This window comes from Bactrocera neohumeralis, chromosome 3 (assembly GCF_024586455.1).
Source record: "Bactrocera neohumeralis isolate Rockhampton chromosome 3, APGP_CSIRO_Bneo_wtdbg2-racon-allhic-juicebox.fasta_v2, whole genome shotgun sequence".
Lineage (NCBI taxonomy): Eukaryota > Metazoa > Arthropoda > Insecta > Diptera > Tephritidae > Bactrocera > Bactrocera neohumeralis.
Window position 1 is genome coordinate 18731391 of NC_065920.1, and position 21974 is coordinate 18753364.

Consider the following 21974-nt stretch of genomic DNA (forward strand, 5'->3'; position numbering starts at 1 on the left):
ATGGCAAATTGCCTGTGTTATGTGTTGATTTGCATGTGCGCACAGCCTGACTGGTTTCCCTCCGTTGATTACTACCGTTTATACATACTATGTATGTATATATGTACATGTTTACTGATTTTTTACAAGTTACTTGGAATCACAAAGTAAACAAGTAACCTGAGCCCACTTGTGCTTATGTAAGGCGATGTCAGCGAGAAATTGGTTCCACGCTACCGGAAAAGTACACTTGTTTTTTACCCGATAAGTTGTGGTGTTTTAGTATAAAGTGCTTAGCGGGACTTTTTTTAAGTAATTGTTTCTTAGTTCGAGCAGTTAACATAGTGTATTTAGAATTTTAAATTTAAGTCAGCAGACTTAATGTTTTTACAGTCGAGATCACTGTTGATACAATATGAAATGGGGTGTAAATAGTATTGATAAGAGTTAAGTTGAGTTGAGATAATGCTGAGAGATTAGATCAAATAAGAGTAAGCCACATCGATCGACGAGTTATCGACGAATCGAAGAAATAACTTCTTCTTCTTCGTTGGCACTGCAACCGTCACAATCGATTTCACATAACTTCGCCTTTTTTCACTGAAGAACCTTTCCGCTGGAGCTTCATCTTCCATGTAAACATGGCCTAAACAGCGCATTAATTCCATTTTTTGCGTAGGGACATCACACACAAATGTAGTGATGTAGTGCAGTGCCCATGCATGTTTCTGCGCCGTGTAATAGAACCGGAATAATGAGGGACTTACAAGCATGATTTTTGCTCATCGAGAGAAGGTTCTAAGTCTCAATTGCATACCGATCCCAAATTAGCTCTTGTTGACAAGAGTTCCTTTTTGCTTTATCTCCAGGCTTTGATTATTGATGGAATTTATGCTGGTTCCGAGTTATACGAAGAGCCGAGGAATACTTTGTCTTGCTCACGCTCATCAAAAGACCAACCTTTTTCGCTTCTTTCTGTAGGTTGGGAAAGGCTGAGCTTACGGCTCTGTTGTTAAGTCCTGCGATATCAATATCATCTGTGTACCCCAGTTGCACTGTACTTTTAGAGTAAACAGTGCCATTGCGGTTCAGATTAGCAACACGTATTACTTTTTTCCAGCATTAAATTGGAGAAAACGCATGAGAGGGAATCATCCTGTCTAAAACCTCGTCTGGTATCGAACAGCGCAGAGAGCTCCTTCCCTATTTCAACGAAACTATAACCATCAGTTTCGTTACGTTAACCCAACTTATGATTCCATGAGTTGTGCTCCTTCAGCAGACCAGGTTTAGAAACGTCCTTCCCGATTTTGACAGAACTGATGGTTGTGCTTAACGTTATTCTGCATAACTCAAATAGTTTCGCAGGGCTCGCTGATACTTATGTAAGTCACCCAACTTATGATTTCATGAGTCTTGATCCTTCGGCAGACCAGCTCGAAGTTTATAGCGACTTTTTTCAATAATAAGCAACTGTTTAAAAATATTTTTATTTTTGTCTCAAACTTTTGAATCCATTATCTTCTTCTCAATTACACTTATGCTGAACTTTTTGATCTGCCTTCACACGCGCGACACACACTTGGCGTCAAAAGATTGTGACCCTATTCATACAACTGTGTAAATATTTTATCATTTTCATATTTATTATAATTTTTTTTTTTTGGTCTCCAAAAACCTAAAAATAGTAACATTTAACGCTCTACACCGGCTTAATGCATACGCAATAAAGAGGCGACTAAAATTAAATAAAAAAGTTGAAGCAAATAAAAATACGATTTTTATGTAAATAATAAATAAAGAGCAGCGGACGGCAGCATTAATGCGCTGTATTGTCGCTTGACTCTCGGCGCTCGGCATTTTGTGGGCGTTTAATTTCGCTTTTGCTTGTTGTTTTGTAAATATTTAAATATTTTAATTTTACATAGCTATTTTGTTGTCTTTTTGACAAAAATATAAGCTGTTGTACAAACTGATAAAAATGTGAAAAGTTATGTCTATATTTACTCAAGCGCTTATGCCGTTACATAAGCGTATTTATTTATTTACACATTTGAATGCATGGATGAGCGCTTAAGATTTCTGGCTTTGCATAAGCTTAGCACAGGGCGAGAAATGCTTTTGTTTTTAATTGCTGCTATAGTTGCACAGTGTACTTATATGTACATACTATATATGTATGTATGTATGTTTGTAGTATACTTGGTGTATTATTAGATTATGGCAGCTTAGTTCTATCATGTTAGAAAGAAAGGTTTAAAAATAAATTTCCTTGAATCCTATGAATTTGTTAAAAATTTAACGTTTAAATATTTGTAGAAAGATGTGGAAAAATTATCGATAAATTAAAATTTTCGATTAAATTAATTTCAAATATAAAATTAGCATATTTATTGATAGGAAACTATTACTTTTCATATCTATGTACATTGATTGGCGCAGTAACTGCCTGAACTTAGACGAAAGAAAAAACACTGAAAATTCGATTTTTGAGTTCAGTGAAAATTTCTGGACATTTTTTCAAATAGATGTAATAGAAAAAAATCCTTCATCCAAGTCTTTAAAATTGTATTTCAAAGACCTGTGTAAAATTTCATGAAGAACTGTTGAATAGTTATCGATAAATCTTGCCAACCGACTTCAATAACACTATTTCGAAAAAAACGAGTTTAAAGACGGCGCACTTAGCCTAGCTTACCTCGAGCGTACAAGTTCTCAAGACTGTATCTCCGAAACTATTACCCGGCTCAACTTTGAAAATTTAAGATAATATTCTACAGGTGTTAGAGAATCTAATAAGTCAATAAAAAAATCGATTTTTTGAAACCCGTAAACCCATGTAACGCCTTAAAAACAAATCCATTTTTGTAGCATTAAATTGGAGGTTCTTTTTTGAGTAGTTAGAATAATCTGATGTATGTTTTTCCCATATGGGTCATAATATGTATTTTGTTCGCTAATTTGTTGCCATTTTGAATGTAATTTCACCCTACCGTCCACAAATAAACCCTTGTTCCAATTAAAAAAAATACTGGAACAGTTGATTTTCACAAAATTTTCTTGAAAATAATATTTCTCCAGCAAAATCATGCGCCGTCTGCAATAACAGGTAGCAATCACTTCGTGCCAGGTTCAGACTATAACGTGGATGTATAAGAACCACCCGACCAAGCTCCCGCTACTTCTGGAGCGTCACTATCGATGTGCGTAGCCTGAAATTGTCCTGATAGAACTGAAATCCTCTCCTGTTGACCAAAAGTGACCGCTTCTGAGCGATTGCTTCCTTCAGACGGTCCAATTGTTGGCAGTACAGGTGTAAATTAAGAGTTTCGTTGTATGGTAGCAGCTTATGGTTTTCATTCCCTGCCAATCTCATCAACTACTAAACAAAACCTTCCTGACCGTCAACACAAGCTTGGCAACCGGCTCATCGTGATTCACTATATATAGAAATAGGCAAAATTTATAGAAATAGGTAGTAATCACTTCGTACCTGGTTCGGACTATAAAGTGGATGTATAAGAACCTCCCAACCAAGATCCCGTTACTTCTAGAGAATGACTATCGATGTTTGTAGCCTGAAATTTTCCTGATAGAAATGAAATCTTCTCATCAACGGCCAAAGCTGATTACTTCTAGACGTTTGCTTCCTTCAAACGGTGCAATTGTTGGCAGTTTAGGTGTGAAATAAGAGTTTGGCTGTAGGGGAGTGGCTCATGGTTATCATTCCCTGCCAATCTCACCAAACACCTAACTAAAGATTCCCGACTGTTAACCAAGGTTTGACCACCGGCTCATCGCGATTCGACCGCGACCATTTTTCACTTCATGGTTTCCAAAGTGACCCACTTTTTATCAGAAATGATCATTCGTTTCAAAAATATATATTTGCTGGGATCCAGTAGCTATCGCTGATGGAATGCCAGTATATGAAGATTTTTTGGTGTTAACTCGTGTGACACTCATACATCAAGTGTTTTTTGTATCCAGCTATTCTTCTTACGGTTCCAAACGGATTTTGTCTTTGTACCAAATGCCAGTCATATGTCTCTTGTCCGTAATAAGCGTGAAAAAAGAGAGACTGGTATCACTGATTGATTTCGCTAACCTTACTAATTATTCTTGTTAAAAATTATGAGGATTATAACTACTACTTAATTTATACGTAAATAAAAAATATTTCCTATATTTTATTATTATTACACTGAACAAGATATTAAGTCTACCATGAAGTTTTCAATATCCACAAGAAAACTTCGGATAACCTATAAATTGTATATGGTATATAAATGATCACCATGACGAGTTTGGTCACACATTACACGTCTGTCTGTACATCCGTTAACTATCTTCAGATTATGACTTTTTAGCCGCCATACAATGTGATCGGTCAGAGTGAAGCCCTTGGATGGACAACTTTTTTATTTGACAAGATATTTTCACGATATTAGTTATAGATTATTATCAATGGCAGCGCTACATCTCCAAACAAATCCTTGAGATCGGACACTATAGCATATTTTGCAAACAAGATCAAAATCTCTATAAAAATCAAACATTTTACTGCATCCGTGAAGGTTATTATAGCTTCCATCCAGCCAAGTTAACGTTTTTTGTGTTTTTTTTTTATTAATTATAAGACGCTAAAGGTTTTTTATATAAAATCAATCTGTAAATTAATCTCGTAATTAGATTTTTTGCACTTATTCAAAGAAGAATTCTATGAATGGCGACTTTCATCTCACAGCATCACGTTAAAATATGCACAAATCAGAAGTCGTGACTTTATACCCTTACAATCAGATGTCATACTTATGTATTTATGTATATTCATATTTGTATTTACATATGCTTTTATACATGCATACATACATACAAACATTTGTGCATATGTGTTCAATTAGTGCTGTAAGCCAGAATTCGCTGCCATTTATGGAAATATTCTTAGCACAAACATATGTTTGGACTTATAAATCACAAATTAGCATTCATAAATAGTTAAATATATATGTACTTATGTACAATGTGTGTATACTATTTATTGTAGATAAATATGTATGTACATTGAGCGAGTGATTCACGACTTGAATGGCAGCTATTATTTCGAAAGAACAAGAAACAAAAATATTATTACAAATGTTAATAACAATAAGTAGGTAATAATAATAAATGTGTATGTATGTACATACATACATATTTGTTTGTAATGCAACCATGCAACAATCATATTTCAACCAATTACCGCGCCAAGCTTCAAACTAAAGGCGAAAGACAACACCTGCAGTATGCAAATTAAAACATTTACAATTTATTTTACAACACAAACAAACTATTTGTTGCACTTTACAAACACGTATACTTACATAGGTACATAAATACATGCTAACAGCATATTATGCAGGTACGAAGCAATAAACCGTGTGCATAAAGCAACGGCAAGTAGTGATAACTGCCACTATTTGTTGCCACATTTCGCATTTGAGTGGAAATCTCGTTGCAAATTTACGATTATAATGAACATAAAAATATTGTAAAAATGCAACTCTGTTCGTATTATATGTGTCAAAGCATAAATCGTTTCTTTTTTTGTGAAAATGAACTATTAATTAAATTGCGGCAATTATCGCAGCGAAAACATGTGTATTCAGGTGCTGGAAACGACAGTTTTCGAAAAAAAATAAAAGGAAAAATTTTCCTGGTAGTAAAAATGTGTTTTTTACGACCAATTAGACGACTAACAACATTTTGCAATTTTCGAAAATTAATAAAAAAGATATTTCCTACTTCTACTAAAGTCTGTGGAATAGTTCTACAGCTAGAATATAAAAATTTCTATGTCTATATATATAAAAATATAAATAAATGTATGTATGTACATATGTATACCAAATGAAAATTTCATAAATGTGTTCAGAACTCACACGTGTACATATTTTTTATGTGACATCATTTCTTTATATTTACCCATCAATATTTTCAAAGTTATTTCTAGCTAAAAGTTTTCTTTTATGTACTATCCTTTGGCTTTTATGAATATATTTTCGTTGGTAAGTTTCCAAAGAAAATTTTTAGCTGATGACTAGCAAACATTTTAGAATTTTTCTTTCAAAATAATTTATTGAAATAAAAATAATGAATTTTAGCAAATATTCTAATAAAAGTTTAACTTCAAAGAAATATCATGCGAAAGCTTTGAAGTTTACAAAAGCTTGAAAAAGTTAACTACAATACAAATCAATAACTTCATCAAGCTCATTCGTTCATTAAAATATGTATGAAAGCACCAAAAGTTTGCTATGAAATCGTAAGAAAGCTTACTTCAACTTCAATGACCTTATAATATGTGAAAGCTCCGGTGTTGTAGGTTTACCCAATTAATAAAAATATATGTGAAAGCTCAAAAAGTGTGCTTTGAAATCTTTTGAAAGCTTTTATTGCAAGTTTTTTTTTCAACTTCAATGAGCTTGTACTATGTGAAAGCTCAAGTTTTGTAGGTTTAGGCAATTAATTAAAATGATTATTGCAAAAGCGTATTTCAACCTTAATGTGGTTATACTATGTGAAAGATCCGGTATTCTAGCTTTAGCCAATTAATTAAAACATATGTGAAAGTTCGAATGTTTAAGTTTAAGTTTTTTCCATAAAAATTTACGTTCAAGATTTAAATTTATATTCTGCTTTTGACAAACATGTACAAAAAATTTGCAAAATATTTTTCTAACTTAGCAGAATAGCTTTTTTGCACTTTTACTTTTTATGCGTCAAAAAGTTTTCTAAAGGTTTCTACCGTGCGTTCAAATTGTTGACTATATAGTCATCATCACATATAAAGCTTCAAGAGCTTGCTTGAGCTTTATATCTAGAAGTTTTACTTAAAGCTATCGGGTTCTACAGAAAAATTTATTTTTTTTCTTATTTGAAAATACTAGAACTGATTTTGTATCGAAATTCGACAAAGCTTTAAACGGTTAGAGCTTTAAGCGCAGGCTGCAAGATCTAAAAAACAATCGATAATATTGTAATTTAAGAAGAAAAGCTTTTTTGAAAGTCTATATGTTAAAATTCTCATATATTTTTATCTAATAATGGCTATAAAAAGTTTGAGCTTTAAGCTCATACTTCTCCTTAATATTTTAAAAAGAAAAATATTTTAAAAGTCTATATGTTAAAACTTTATACAGCTATAAAAAGTTGAGCTTTGCTCATACTTCTCCTTAATATTTTAAAAAGAAAAACTTTGACAGTCAGTGGGTTAAAAAGCCGTTTTTTAACGAAAGCTTATAAAAGCCCACAATGAAATGGAATATTAAGAGTATAAAACTTAACTGTAAAACTTAAGCTTTAAAAACGTTACTTAAATATTTGAAGAAAATTACGTGTTACATTCACAATTCAATGAACCTCGTACTAAACACATTGCCTACACTTAATAGCTGCTGTGTGACTACAATAAACCATTATTATGTGAATAATAAATCCATGGGTAATAAAAAGTGTTTTTTCCTCTACGTGATGCTCTAATTGTTGTGATAAGTGCCCCCATGGACTTAATCAAAAGACACATGGCCACATAAATAATATCTGAAAGCAATGCCACAACGTGTATAATAAATCTATGAGCTTTATGTTCACCCACAAATTAGTAGTTATCCTAAACACACACAATCACACAAACATGCTTTTGCCACCTACCTCTCTGCCATCCGCAGCAGCCACCGTTCACCGACTCGTGGGTATACAGAGCCCCAAAATAATTCATTACCCTGCTAACTGTACCAAAAGCAGAATTTATGGTTCGCATTAAACTAAATTATTGCTTCATAATTCTCAACAGTCGCAAAACACAAATAATTTACAATAAAAAAGTATATAAAATTTCATTTACATTAATCAAATCGAATTCTACACGCGTGTGCAAAATCATCACTGCAAGAATTTAGACAGACGCATTTAAATTGGGGAAAAATACTAATAAAATCTCTTTTAAACAGTCCGCCATGTTATGCCTGTACCTCCGCTCTGGGCGCACATTCATTAGCATGAGAACGAGAATAAAAACGCCCACAAAAGCAAAGCGGCACTGGCGAAAGTAAATATGTGTGGCTTTATTAAAGTACACGCGTACTTGTGACGGTATTTTGCCATTAACAATAACAACAACCCTACAAGATTCAAGCATCCACCCACACCAAACGGGTTGTGTGGTGACGTGATCATCGCAGTTGCTAAATATTCAACGAATACACAGTCGTACATGCTCGTCAAAGTGAAAATCCTCTGCACGTCACGAGCCTTGGCAGCATAGAGAATCTGCTATATTTACTTCTTTGGATATCAACTATTGCTTTTACGTCATAGCCAATGTCGATTAACGGCTTTGTCCTATGAAGTCACTTGCTCGCATGTGTACAATTGTTTACAAGATTTCTTAGCTGGATTAAGATCGCTGTGCACACTGGTTGGGCGCAGATCCAAACAGCTGGCCACCAAATATGTATACATAAGTATGTATAATACTTTACTCTGAATTATTTTGAAGAAAGATCATATTGTTTGCAATAAATTTTTGTTTGTTTTGGGGTGTTCTCTAATGTAGGAATTTAAATCCATACATTTTTTTTTAATTTTAAATTTATAGATTACTTTAATTCGAAAAAAATTAACTTTGGCCGGACCGAAGCCATAATACCCATCACAGGTGCATTTTTATAGCATTTTTTATACCCTTCATAGGTAAATTTTTTATATCATAAAAGCGTATAAAACAAATTTTATCTTGATTTGGATCGCTGAGTTTGTATGACTGCTATAAGCTACAGTACTCCGATCTGAAAAATTTGTTGGGAGATTTTAGCACTGCTTTGAATAATAATCTATGCCAAATTTCATGAAGATATCTCGTGAAACGAAAAAGTTTTCCATACAACGACTTCAATGTGATCGATCAGTTTGTATGGCACTTATATGCTATAGTGGTCCGAAGTCGACGGTTCCGACAAATGAGAGTAATGGACGTGTGCAAAATTTCAGATCGATATCTCCAAAACTACGGCACTAGTTCGTGTAAATATCACGAACGCCTAGACATACTAACGGGACTAAAACGACACAGCTCGTCAGCTGATCACTTCAATTTATACTTTATATGATCCCCGACGTTTTGTACTAAGTATTACAAATTTCGTTGCAAACTCAATATACCCTGTTCAGGGTATAATGAATTATTGCATTTTAGTTTAAACAGATAAAAATCAAAATGCTTAGAATTAAGACTTTCTCGGAAAATCAATAAAATAATATCATAAAAAATACATCCACCAAATGTTCCTTCATTAGAAGGAACGATGTTCGATACATATTATTTTTGAAAATTTATGAATGAAAATAGCTTATTATAAACACTGTTGGTGTTTCAGTTAGTAAGAGAACATGCAAAATTAGCAAAATATTTTCCATTAAACTATATAGCACTTGTTTCAGGCAAATATGTACATAAAGTCATATTGAGTAAATGCCAAAAATAAATGTTTTCAAACCATTATTTATCCAGCGTGTTGTTGTTTACTTGCACCCTGTGGCTAAATTTATTTTCTTATTTTGACTATGAAAATTAAAAATCATTAAGTAATTTAAGCTTTCGATTTTTTGCGCTGAAAATTTTCTTAATATATTCTTGAATGAATAAGCTAATATTTATTAAAAGATTATGAGGCGTTGTAATATTCTGAATAAAAAAAAAACATAATATATATTTTAGATGTGTATGTATATTTTTGGAAATTTTGTAAAACAACGTAATTCGACTTAATATTTTTATCATTTCAAGCTGTGAAAAGGATTTATTTTGATACATTTTTTAAAAAATCTGTGACTAGACTAAAATTATTTGAAAAAGCTCAAAAAATTTGCTATGAAAATTTTAGAAAGCTTATATTGAAAGCTTACTTCAACTTCAATGCGCTTATATTTATGAAAGTTCAATTGTTATAGACTTAACCGATGAATACTATAAAAATATACGAGAAAGCTCAAAAAGTTTGATTTAAAATCTTATAAAAGTTTATTTCAACTTCAATGAGCTTATACTATGTGAAAGCTCAAGTGTTCTAGGATTAGCCAATTTATTAAAATATACATAAAAGCTGAAAAATATACAAGTGGAATCTTAAAAAAACTTATTTTGGTTATACTATGTGAAAGCTCCAGTTTTGTAAGTTTAGCCAATTTACTAAAACATATGTGAAAGCATTGCAAGCTTAATTTTGCATCAATGCGTCTACACTATGTAGCGAAAAGAAGAAACGATTGGCGCGCTGTTGTTAACTCGGCTATAATCGCGTAAGCGGTGTCTACGCCAATTAAGAAGAAGAAGTCTACACTATGTGAAAGTTCGAATGTTTAAATTTAGCTAAACACATATTTTTTTGAAAAAAAAACGTTACTTTCAAAATATCTCTATTATTTTTAACATTTTTCTAAGTTAGCTGAATAGCATTGATGCTGATAGACTATCGTTTAAGGATATTATCTGCTTAAATAGAGATTGAATGTATAATTTTTTACAAGAGAACAGAGACATTCGGCGAATCGAAAAGGACTTTTATTTCAAAATTTTCATTAATTTTGCTTGAATTCGTCTTTTTTGAACGGCAGAAAATTCATATTTTCATATACATATTTCATATTTTTCATTAATTGCATTTGAAAGTATAGACCTACTAAAGCTGTTCAGCAAAATTCTTCCATTTGTCATTCTTTCTCACTCCATTTCCGTTACGCCACTCTTGACTGACTTCATGACGAAGGAAGTGTCAACTTCCGCTTGCTGCGCGTAATACATATGTGTAATATTATTAGCTTACACATTTCTGTTATCTTACGTCTTTATCATTTTATTTTCGTACTTATAGCAGGATTTCTTAGAATTTTATAATTTAACTTACTGTTTGTGCGATTATAGTTATCTTTTTATTTTCAAGTGTTCGCTATAAAAATTTGATTTACTCATCAACAACAATTTTATTCAACTTTTTACTGAGTTGAATATGACAATGTGAGTACATCAGCACTGGCTGTTGTGTGCTCTTGAGTCCACAGTCTGAAAAAATTTGTTTAGATTGCTTGGTTATATTTACTTTATTATTTAAATTCGTATACATTTTTGTATAGAAAAACACACAAAGTATTTTGCAACTTTTTCTCTTTTGATATTTTTGTGCAGCAGCTGTTTTCTTTTTCGGTTATCAGCTGATGGTTCCAACGTTGGTCTAATAAATCGGCGAGTGCAAGTAAAGCAAAATAAAAAACTCAAGTATAAATAATATATATACATATGTACATGTTTAAAAATATATGCATACATATGTATATACATAAGAATATCCCCACAATCTTAAAAATGACCAGCTAAATTCAGTTCTTGCTCTTTGTGAATTGCTAAATTAAACAGCAATTATTTTTTATTTTCTTGCTATTAATTTTTTTTTTATTTTCTTCAATTTATTTATATTCTTATATTTTGAGTTTTTGTTATTACTGCGCATTTTCTCAGCTTTTGCTCTGCCTTTATTTACTTTGTTATTTGTTATTATTCTAATCAATTTTATCATTATATGCGCCTTAAGGTGAGCACACACTCTACTTTTAGTGATTACGCAAAATAAATACGTATTAAATGAATGTGCACGTTTTTCGCACTCAAATAATAATAGTTCCCGATTTAGCTCATTCAACAATTAACAACATTTTGTGGCTTGAATTTTTTCTGCTTCTAAACAATTTGAAATGATCTAGAGAGCGGCTAAAGCTCAATATTGTATAAATAAAACCATATAAATGGATCTTGCCTAAAATTATACTCGGACTTTTATAAAACGCAAAAAATATAAACATTAGGTTAGCGTTAGGTTAGATTAGATGAGTGATCTAAAGAGTTCACTCGTAACCTGATATGTAGTCGTTTGTGAAGCCATAGAAAAGAGGAACTCCTATGTTGAAACCTATAAACGCTTAGTAGTCAATATAATTTTGCACAGGCCTTTAATTTCCACTCCTGCGAGTTTAGTGGGATGTCTACCAAACGCGGGACAGTCAAAAAGGAAGTGTTGAGTTGTTTCACCTCATCTTCTTCCATAAAGTTTCTTAGCGTCTGGTAAGATTCCCAACTTTACAACATGGACTTCAACAGGGCCATGGCCTGGTAAAAGCCCCATAACTAGGGAAAGGCTAGCCTTGCTGAGGGAAAAGAGATCATAAGATATCATTTTTGCGATAGATCTTTGGCAACTCATGTAACGATGGCGGCCCAGCGCAGGTGAAACTTCTGCGAAGCCCAGCTATCTAGCAATGGAACCAAAGAGGATTTGTGGGATGGCCTTAATTGTTACCTCATCATGTTTAAAATTCCGCTGTGGCCTGGCATCCATACCAGTCTTATCACAAAGACACTCGATATTATTGATAGCGAGGTTAGGCACTCTTTGATCAACCCTGAACGTAAAGACGCTCACTACCCCTCTCCTCCATCGGCTTCTTCCCACCCACAACTCCCGCGCCGGTATATGGACTGAGAAGGAGCCGCCAGAGTTCGGTTTGGCGACTCCTTAATCCAAGTGATCCGGTTTGAAGTCAAAGTGTGTCAGGATATCCAAGAGACACGAGTTTTTTATAGTAAGAACACACATTCTCTGAGTCTGATAGCAACTTCATGCACCTTCCGGTTTTCTTAGATATATTTGTTAGTAATGATCGAAGTAATAAGATTTTAACAATACTTTTAAGCCACTTCTTCTTCCCTGCCAGACACCTTTTTCCAAGGCCCGCCTGGAGATCGGCTATGGGATCAAGCAAATCCAAAATTTTAAAAAATTTATCATCTGCTCGTGGAGATTTGTTGAGTAGTGTTATTAGGCAGAAACCATTTTTCCTGCTTAGTTTATGAAGTAATAATGCCTTTCCATTAAAACAGATCATGCCAATTCATTAAGACAATGTATTATTCATCTTGCTGCTCAGCGGCTTCAACAGCTTCAACAGCGACTCAAATGTCAACTTTGAGCTAATAAAATGTTTACGAGCTTCTAAGTTAATTACCACACCACGCGTTTATCAATGTCTAACGCGCTATTATCTTAAGTGGAAATCTTGCAACATGCCGTCTTGTTGCAACAGCGAAATCACATCGTATTATGAATGGTGTTCGCGTAGGTGTTGGGGCTAAAGTGTCGCTTTTATAGCTGCCACGTAATTGACACCTCGCCAAAATGACAAATAAATACATGATTATGTATATGTGTATATTTGTGTGTGTATGTGCATATAGTGATTGCATCCATTGAATATTGCTAAAGCAATAATAAAAGCTTAAAGTTGTTAATTCTATGAGACTACAAAGTACTGATTTTAAGTACATATACATACATACATACATCTATACAAATGTACGGATTATTTCTGTATGTTTGTTCATTTTTATTCCTCTCCAGCATTTTTTGTTCCCATACACTTCCACATGCTCTGCCTCGTCAAAGTGTTGCATGCGTTTGTGTGCTGTTGTGTTGCATGTGTGCCACTCTTAAGTGCACATAAAAATTGCCATCAAACAACAAACAAGCCATTTTTATTGCTTTCGCGCACATATGGAGCTACAATTTAATTATTGTCACAGCAGCAATAATAATAGCAACAGCAACAACTACAAAAACAACAGTAAATTCTATTGCGTTCGCACAAAGTTGCATGCAGAAATGTGAGCATACACATACAGATGTGTGAGTGTAGTGCCAGCACTTTGCTCGCTTGTGATTTTTATTGACTTTATTTGTACTTTTTTTCGTGTACTCGATTTTATTTCCTACGCACACACGCTCACAACGCCTCCTCAAAAAATCGCCTAATTCATATGCAAAAGCATACACATTCATATTCATACATGTATGTACATGTATGCGCATGCATGTGTGTTTGATTGTTTGCACGATCGTTTCATTTGGCTCTTCGATTTGCGCTTCGGCACGTTCGTTCGCCTCAACGCTATTAAATCCGGTTGTAAATTGCCAATACGCGTTTTCATTCATAAAAATAAAGTCATTATTATTATCAGCGGAATTTGTTCAATTGGCTTTTTGCTTCGTACTTTGCTTGGTTTCATTTAGTTCAGTTTTTTTTTTTGCATAAAAGTACTATGCGGGAAAATTTTAGCTATGAAAGATTGCAGATTTATTTGATGGATGATTAATTAACAGAGTTGCAAAGGTGCTATAGGTGTTAGATCCTTCTTCTTCGTAGACACCGCTTATGCGGTTATAGCCGAGTTTACAACAGAGCGCCAGTTGACACCTCGCTTCCTTCCCTTTTCGCTGTTTGGCGCTAATTGGAGATTTCAAGCTAAGCGAGGTCCTTCTTCACCTGATCTTTCCAATGGAGTGCAGGTCTTCCTCTTGCTCTACTTCCTGGCAAAGCTGTTTAGAATGTAGAACATTTCTCGCATACGCTATTTTTTCGTTATTTGATCTCCTGTAATATATAGGCATATCTTCAATATTTTTTTAAAATTCTATGTTGTTGCTTTCACAAGAGAGCAGACGCGAGCAGAGAAATGGCGAATCGAAGACAGCTATAACCGTTTTTGAGCTAAGCGCGGTTGGCTTTAGCATAAACGACTTTAAAAAATTGTTTTTCAATAAATTAATTACTGTTAATAAAAACAGTCAAATAACTGCAGCCAAAGCTTTCCAAATAGCAACAGGAAAAAAGCAGCTTATACATACTTAGCCATGTCTCACTGGGTATCCCATAATACATAAAGAAATGTAGTGCGTGACTTGCGTTGTTGGTTTTTGACGTGTATGTGGAGTTTCTAATGCTCTGATTATTTATGTATTTTTTATTTCCATTATTTATAAATATTAACTTGCAAATCGAGGAAAGCGTATCGCATGCCTGTGGCGCTGCCAGCGTGGCTGCGAATCGGAATTTATGCGTAATTTTTCAAATTGTTTGCAAATAAGTATCAATGTGTTGGAATTTGTTTTTCTGTAAACAAATAATGCATTTTATAATATTTATGTCTGCGCTTCATGTTTCATTAAATATTTATAAATTTTTATAACAATTTAATATATACATATGTATGTAGGTATGTATGTATGTATATATGAGCAAAGACATGTTAATCGTGAGATAAATGATTAATATTAAATACATAAATGAAAAAAAATACACTAAAAATAAAACATAAGTAAGTTAATTACAAAAATAAAATTTAAAATTTTTTAAACATTTTTTTCAATATTTTTATTTGAAATTTTTTTAAATACATTTTTTTTATTTAAAATTAGAAAAAGAAAATTAAAAAAAATATATACATACATACATACATATGTACATATATGTATTTAAAAAAAAATTTTTATTTGAAATTTTTTTTAAATCTTTTTAAAACATTTTTTTTATTTGAAATTTTTTTTAAATCTTATAAAAACATTTTTTTTATTTAAAATTAGGAAAAATAAAATTAAAAAACTAAGTATATATTTTTTTAGTTTTCGGAATTAAAAATTAATTCTGTCAAATCAAAAAATAAAATAGTTTTTGCAACTAAAGAAATAATTTTAACGAATATTATTCGTCACAAACTTTATATTGAATTCAAATGTTAAAAGTATTGTTGTGATTGTATTTATTATATTTATGTAATTATTGCTGTTTGTTTTACACCAGGTTACGAATTTTCGTATTAAAAAATTTAAATTAAATATTTTTTACAAAATGTTTAATTGTTAATTCAAAAAAAATTTTTTAATTATTAATTTAAAAAAATTTCAATATTTAATAATTTTTTTTATTAATAATTTTGTTTATTAATAATTTTTTTTTTATTAATAATAATAATTTTATTAATTTTTTAATTAATAATTTAAAAAAATTTCAATATTTATAACTTTTTTTTATTATTAATAACAATTTTATTAAAAAAAAAATTATTCTTAATTAAAAAAAAATAATTTTTAATTCGCAAACAATTTTTAAATTTTTAATTCTAAAATACAGTTTTTATCAATCCGATATTAGAGATTAAAATTTTAATTTTTAATCCGATTTAAAAATATATATTTTTTCAATGCTGTCTTTAATATTTGTAATTTTTTTGTACTATTTTTAAGGTTATTATATCCGTTTATGGCTTTCTAAATTAACTAAGTACTTATCAAAAACTTTTTCTTAAAAAATAAAAAAAAATGCTATTGTTAAAAAAATCTAAACATTAAGAAATTTACTTTTTTTTAAATAAATAATAATTTTTTCTTGTAAAATCGAAATTGTTGTGTATATGTAATTATTCTGCGCGCCAACACACATTTTTTTAATCATTGTAAAACTAATTACCGGATGCTGCCTCTGATACGTGTGCCACCAGCAGCTTCAAAGTAGCAACCTGTCGAACCAGCAAAATCCAGCAAGCAATAGCTGACAAGCAACAAATCAATGTCAAACGATGACTATTTATTTTTCTCAATTTAATTTTTTTATGGCCATAATTTTTTTTATAGCAATTACATTATAAGCATTTATTGTCACACTGCAGCAATCAATGCTCGTAAAAATTGTTAAAAAAAAATTAAAAAATATTTTTGCTTGTCAATTTTTTGCTTTCATATTTAATTTGCCATGTAAATATTACTTTATTGTCACTGGCCGAACATACCAAGTCACTTTATTGCCACACACGCGCACAAGCGGCTGGCAATGGGCGGCAACAAGAGTCTGTGAAGCAAAATTTAATATGCATATGATCTGTAGATACATAAGTATATAAATATTTTTATATGCATATGCATATGCATGTATGTATGTATGTGTCATACTGGCCAACACTCTAGTCGATCCAGCTGACGATAGTGCATATTTTACATGTCAGCAATTTCAATGGAACTCCGATAATGATTTAATTGCCATTTAATAGCACATATTTAATAGGATTTGAAATGGCAAGCAAATACAAGAGAAAAATTGCAAAAAAAGAATGAAAAAAATATAAATAACATCGAATTATTGCTGAGGCTTTATTGCTCTGTGTGCATTTATTGCTGTTATTACATTCATATATATTAATATGTATGTATATTCATGTTTAGATGGCAGATAAATGCCGCAAACCAAAATGCCGACATGTCTTGGAAGCTGCAGCTATTTCCATGACGCCTGCACGCTAACACCACGGTGCAGCGCAGTGCGTTGTATGCATACTTTTTGTAATGACTGTGTCTTTTTTTCCACACACAAAAGCTCACTTATGCACTTGCAAGCACATCTGTTTGTTTATACATACTATAATTGCATGTTTCTTTCATATTTGTATGCACAAATATACATGCATACAGACATACATATGTATTTATATGTATATGTATGTATAATATATTTGTGCTCATGGAATGCGGCATTTTCATGGTTTTACTTACTTAGTCGTAGAAAAAGTGCAAGTTATTGCTATATAAGGCATTTTAATAGATTTCGAATGAATAAGTACTTATGCATGCGTAAATATGCATTTATGTGTGATTTAATGCTTAACTATTTATTTATTTTAACATTTGTAAATATGCATTTCTTGCGCTTTTACTTGGTGAGGTGCAACATTTTTCTGTTCACCTGCGTTTGCATTTTAATCAATTCTCTGATTTACTTGAAATCGCGTTGCAAACTATTTTAATGGGAAATACCAATGTTATAATTTTTTATTCATTTCTAATGTGTTAATTTAATTAACTTTTGCTTTTTATGTATGGAAGTGAATATCGAAGTCGATAAGCCAATAAATTTATTTGAAAAATGTTAAGCAAGCAACACAAGCAGCATGTGAATGCACACTGCAAGCCAACTAACCGTTAATTCACTGGTTAATTACCCAAAAATGCAACCAGAGATGACGTTTCCAATTGATAATTCTAACCGTAACTCTTGGGCAGGTGGGGCAAAGGGGTTATAAGTTGGATGTGTTAGATTCCATGATAATCCTTTCTGCATATTTACTAATAATTCAATTGATAATTCTGACCGAAACCGAAACTTTTGGACAGGTGTGTTCGTTTATCTTGTTACCATTTTGAAAAGTCATTTCAAAATGCCACTCTCATAAAAACCTTCGCCCCTATTGGCAAGAAAACTAGGACAGTTAATTTTTAAAAGCTTTTCTTGAGGCGAATTTTTCACTAGCAAAAGAAACCAGGTAGTAATCAATTGGTGCCAAGTCCGGACTATATGGTGTATGCATAAGAATCTGCCAACCAAGCTCCGAGAGCTTTTGACCAATCACTATTGATGTGTTTGGCTTTCTCTTTATTTTGTGTGTTCTCTTTGCTGATGCCCATTTTCGACGGGTGCTCAAGCATTGCTGAGTGAAGAAATCACAAAACTGCCTGAGTAGTTTGTTTAGTACGAAATCTTATCTTCCCAACGTCATATAGCGTATCCCGATCGCACTTAAACAAGGCGAGATTAGACTACTAAAGCCATCTTTTAGAGAAGTAATGTATTTATTTTTACTAGATCCATATTATCCATAGACTATTTAAGGGGTTAATTGGGTAGGGTAAAAAACAGCTCTTTTTTAACAATTTTTTTGTCATATAAAAAATGAAATATTTTATTAGAATTTTTTATTGTTAGAAACATACACTATTAACAAAGAAATTCTGAAATTTTTGGAAAAAAAATATTTTAAACTAGACCATTGCGAAGCCATTTCCGGTGACCCTCGGAAAAAAGATGAGCCCGAGTTGGCAGGATAAGTCCTCTAAAGTGAAAAAATATGTGTTTTAGTTGAAACCTTAACTTAGAACTTGGACAAAGGAAAAAAATTAAAATTCGATTTTTGGCTGACATTTTTACAAAAAAAAATTAAAATTTCAGTCAAAGTTTCTCGACATTTTTTTTTTCAAATTGTTGTAATCGAAAAAAATCCTTCGTGCAAGTCTTTTAAAATTTTATCTCAAAGACCTGTGTAAAATTTCATGAAGATCGTTTGAATAGTTCTCTAGAAATCTTGCCAACCGCCTTCAGAAACACAGTTTCGAGAAAAACGCGTTTAAAAACGGCGCACTTAGGATAAACTTTGTACAATATTTTAGAGGTGTTGTAGAATTTAATAAGACAATAAAAAAATCGATTTTTTGAAACCCATAAACCCATGTAACGCCCTTAATAACTTCAACAGTTAAATTTAAATTACACTATTTTTCAATTCTCGAAAAGTCAGAAAGTCATATATGACTACAAATAGAATAAGAAGCTCGACTTAATTTTGAACTTATTGAAGGTTCAAGTGCTTTTTAGTGGCCCTGGTTTGACTTAAATATATGATTAGTTTTCATTCAAAACATTGTTTCCAGTTGGGTCGTTCTAGATTACAAAGCATGTTCAGCTAGTTCTTTGATTATTCAGGATATCCATATAAATAGAAGATCTCCTTCTTTCAACGAGCTTAACTTCATCTCTTGAATATATGATACTTTGTCATAATTCAGGAATTGATGATGAAATGTAGTTAGATCTGTCAAGGTCATACAAAAATCTGTAGATCATCAGTGTTTCAAATATTTCGCAGAATAAGAACTGCCACTGATAAGGATAGCAACATACATAGCTTTCTATAAAAACTTTAAACAAATTTTTAGTTTATTTTTTGTAAAAAACCATGCATTCTATTGCATCTTATTTTATGCTCTCATTTCTTTTGTATTATGCGGGAATTTTTAAAGCTACAACTTCAAACAACCAATGCACTTCCCAAAGCTATTCAATAAGTATTTCAGATGAGGAAATGAAAATTGTTTTTCCCAACTCCAAATCGAATGCTTTTCCTGTTGTAACACGCTGGCGCTCACGAAAGCCAATAAAAATATAAATTTTATTAATAACAACAATTATTACACAACTCAATAAAAGGCAATGAATACAATGATGAGCGTGGATTGGTGCGCTGAGGTGGGCTGGTGGGGTACTGTGTCTTCCAAGTAGTGGTGTTTACAAGAAAACATTCTGGCATTTCTATTGTAAATTCCAAAAGCGTCGCCGCAAACAACGCTGAGAGGCAGAAAATGAGAAAAAAAAACATAAAAATTCATGCAACAAATGTACAACAACAAGAGTATATATATTTATGTGCGATTGTCTGCTTGTAGCATAAAAAGTATTTCAAATGTTTTGTGCATTTTGCGTTCGGAATGTATAAATCGAAAAAGAAAGCAAATAAACCGACAGCAGCAACTTCAATAGCCGCGGAAAGCATTTAAAGAGAGGAAGCAGTTGTCCACACTGTGGCGCTTTAAAGAACAACACACACATACACATATTTACAATATTTTTATTTGTGCATACAATGTACATACATATGTATGTATGTACATACAATCCGCTTGCGTCTATGGTGGTTTTTGTGCGGCGGCACGCGCATAGAGATTTCATGTGGCGGATCGCCATCAACAGCACGCCTGCAGGCGCATTGCCTGTTGGCTGGCCACGATCGCCGATCACCTCTAACTAACCATCAGTTTGATAATAGTGCGGCCAACTTTGGCGCCACTGTTTTGCCAGCGTTTATAAGACACAGTGCTGTGCTGTGTGTGGTGTGTTGCATTGTGTCGACGCTGATTTTTTATGCGACTTCTTGTCACTTGTATGTACATACATACGTACATATGGGTTTGTACATATGTATATATGGTGTCACGTATGTATGTGCATTTGTCCAATACGCACGTCCGACACAGTTTTTGAACGCTTCTTGGATGTGAGTGGGAACATTTCGTTTCGTTTGAAGTTTTTCGGCTAGTGTTTTTGGCTAAAAGACGTATGAAGAATTATAAAAAAATGTGGAATGAAAAAATAAATAAATTGATAACAAAATCAAAATAAAAAAATTTAATTATAATAAAATAATATTTATAAAAAATAAAATTATATTTTTTCTATAATTTTATTATTTTTTTATAATTTTTTTTTATAAAAATTTATTTATTTAAAAAAAAATATTTTTATGAAAACTTTATTTATTAATTTGAAATTGAAAATTTTGATTGTTTTTGAAATTGATAAATTTTATTGAATCGGAATTTGAAAAAGTATCAACATACCAAATCAAAAAAGTAGTTTAAAAGAAATATAAAAAATAATTGATCAGAAATTGTTTTTAAATACATTGCTTAGTATTGAATTTTTTTTTTGCTCAGAAAGGGTAATGTTTGCAATTTTTTTCTAGTTACAAATAGTTGTAAATTTTCAAAAATTACAATTTTTTATTTTAAAAAATTATTATTTTTTTTATTTAAAAAAAAATTTTTTTTTCTTAAACAATTTTTTTATTTAAAAAAAATTATTATTTTTTGTTAAATTATTTTTTTTTATTTAAAAAAAAATATTTTTTTTCTTAAACTATTTTTTTTTTATTTAAAAAAATATTTTTTTTCCAAAAAAATTATTTTTAATTTTATCTTTAATTTAAGCTTATTTTGTATTCTTATTCGGTTTTAATAATAAAAAATATTAATAATAAAAAAATTATATTATTTTTGTTTTAAAGATTTTATTTTTATGTAAAAATTTATTATTTATATTAAAATAAAATATTTTTTTCATATATGTATAATAAAACAATACTTGGTAAAGGTTTTCGAACTTCCGAACTATTTTATATATTATATTTAAATCCAAACAATTAATAAAATAACATACACGTATGTAAATTGCTTGATAACCTCTTTTACACCTACAACTCTCATTCTGATTCCAGCCCGCACACTGAGTTGTTATTGCGATGGCAGTTGTCCCGATAATGTTATAAATGGCACATGTGAGACACGTCCCGGTGGTTCCTGCTTCAGCGCAGTCGAAGAAGTCTACGATGAGATCACAGGCACATACGAGGAGGAGCGAACATATGGTTGCATGCCGCCAGAAGAGAATGGCGGGCTGTTAATGGTGAGTAGCATAACACA

At 31.7% G+C, this 21974-nt stretch overlaps 1 protein-coding gene across 4 annotated transcripts in view; it reads left to right on the forward strand.

Annotated features, from left to right (window-relative positions):
* LOC126754150 (bone morphogenetic protein receptor type-1B) overlaps positions 1-21974 on the forward strand; it is a 245045-nt gene that overhangs the window by 219118 nt on the left and 3953 nt on the right. For all 4 annotated transcript variants that reach the window (XM_050466092.1, XM_050466093.1, XM_050466095.1 and 1 more), the window contains one exon: positions 21770-21957. In XM_050466092.1, the coding sequence (XP_050322049.1) occupies positions 21770-21957 (188 nt within the window). The remainder of the gene's footprint in view (positions 1-21769; positions 21958-21974) is intronic.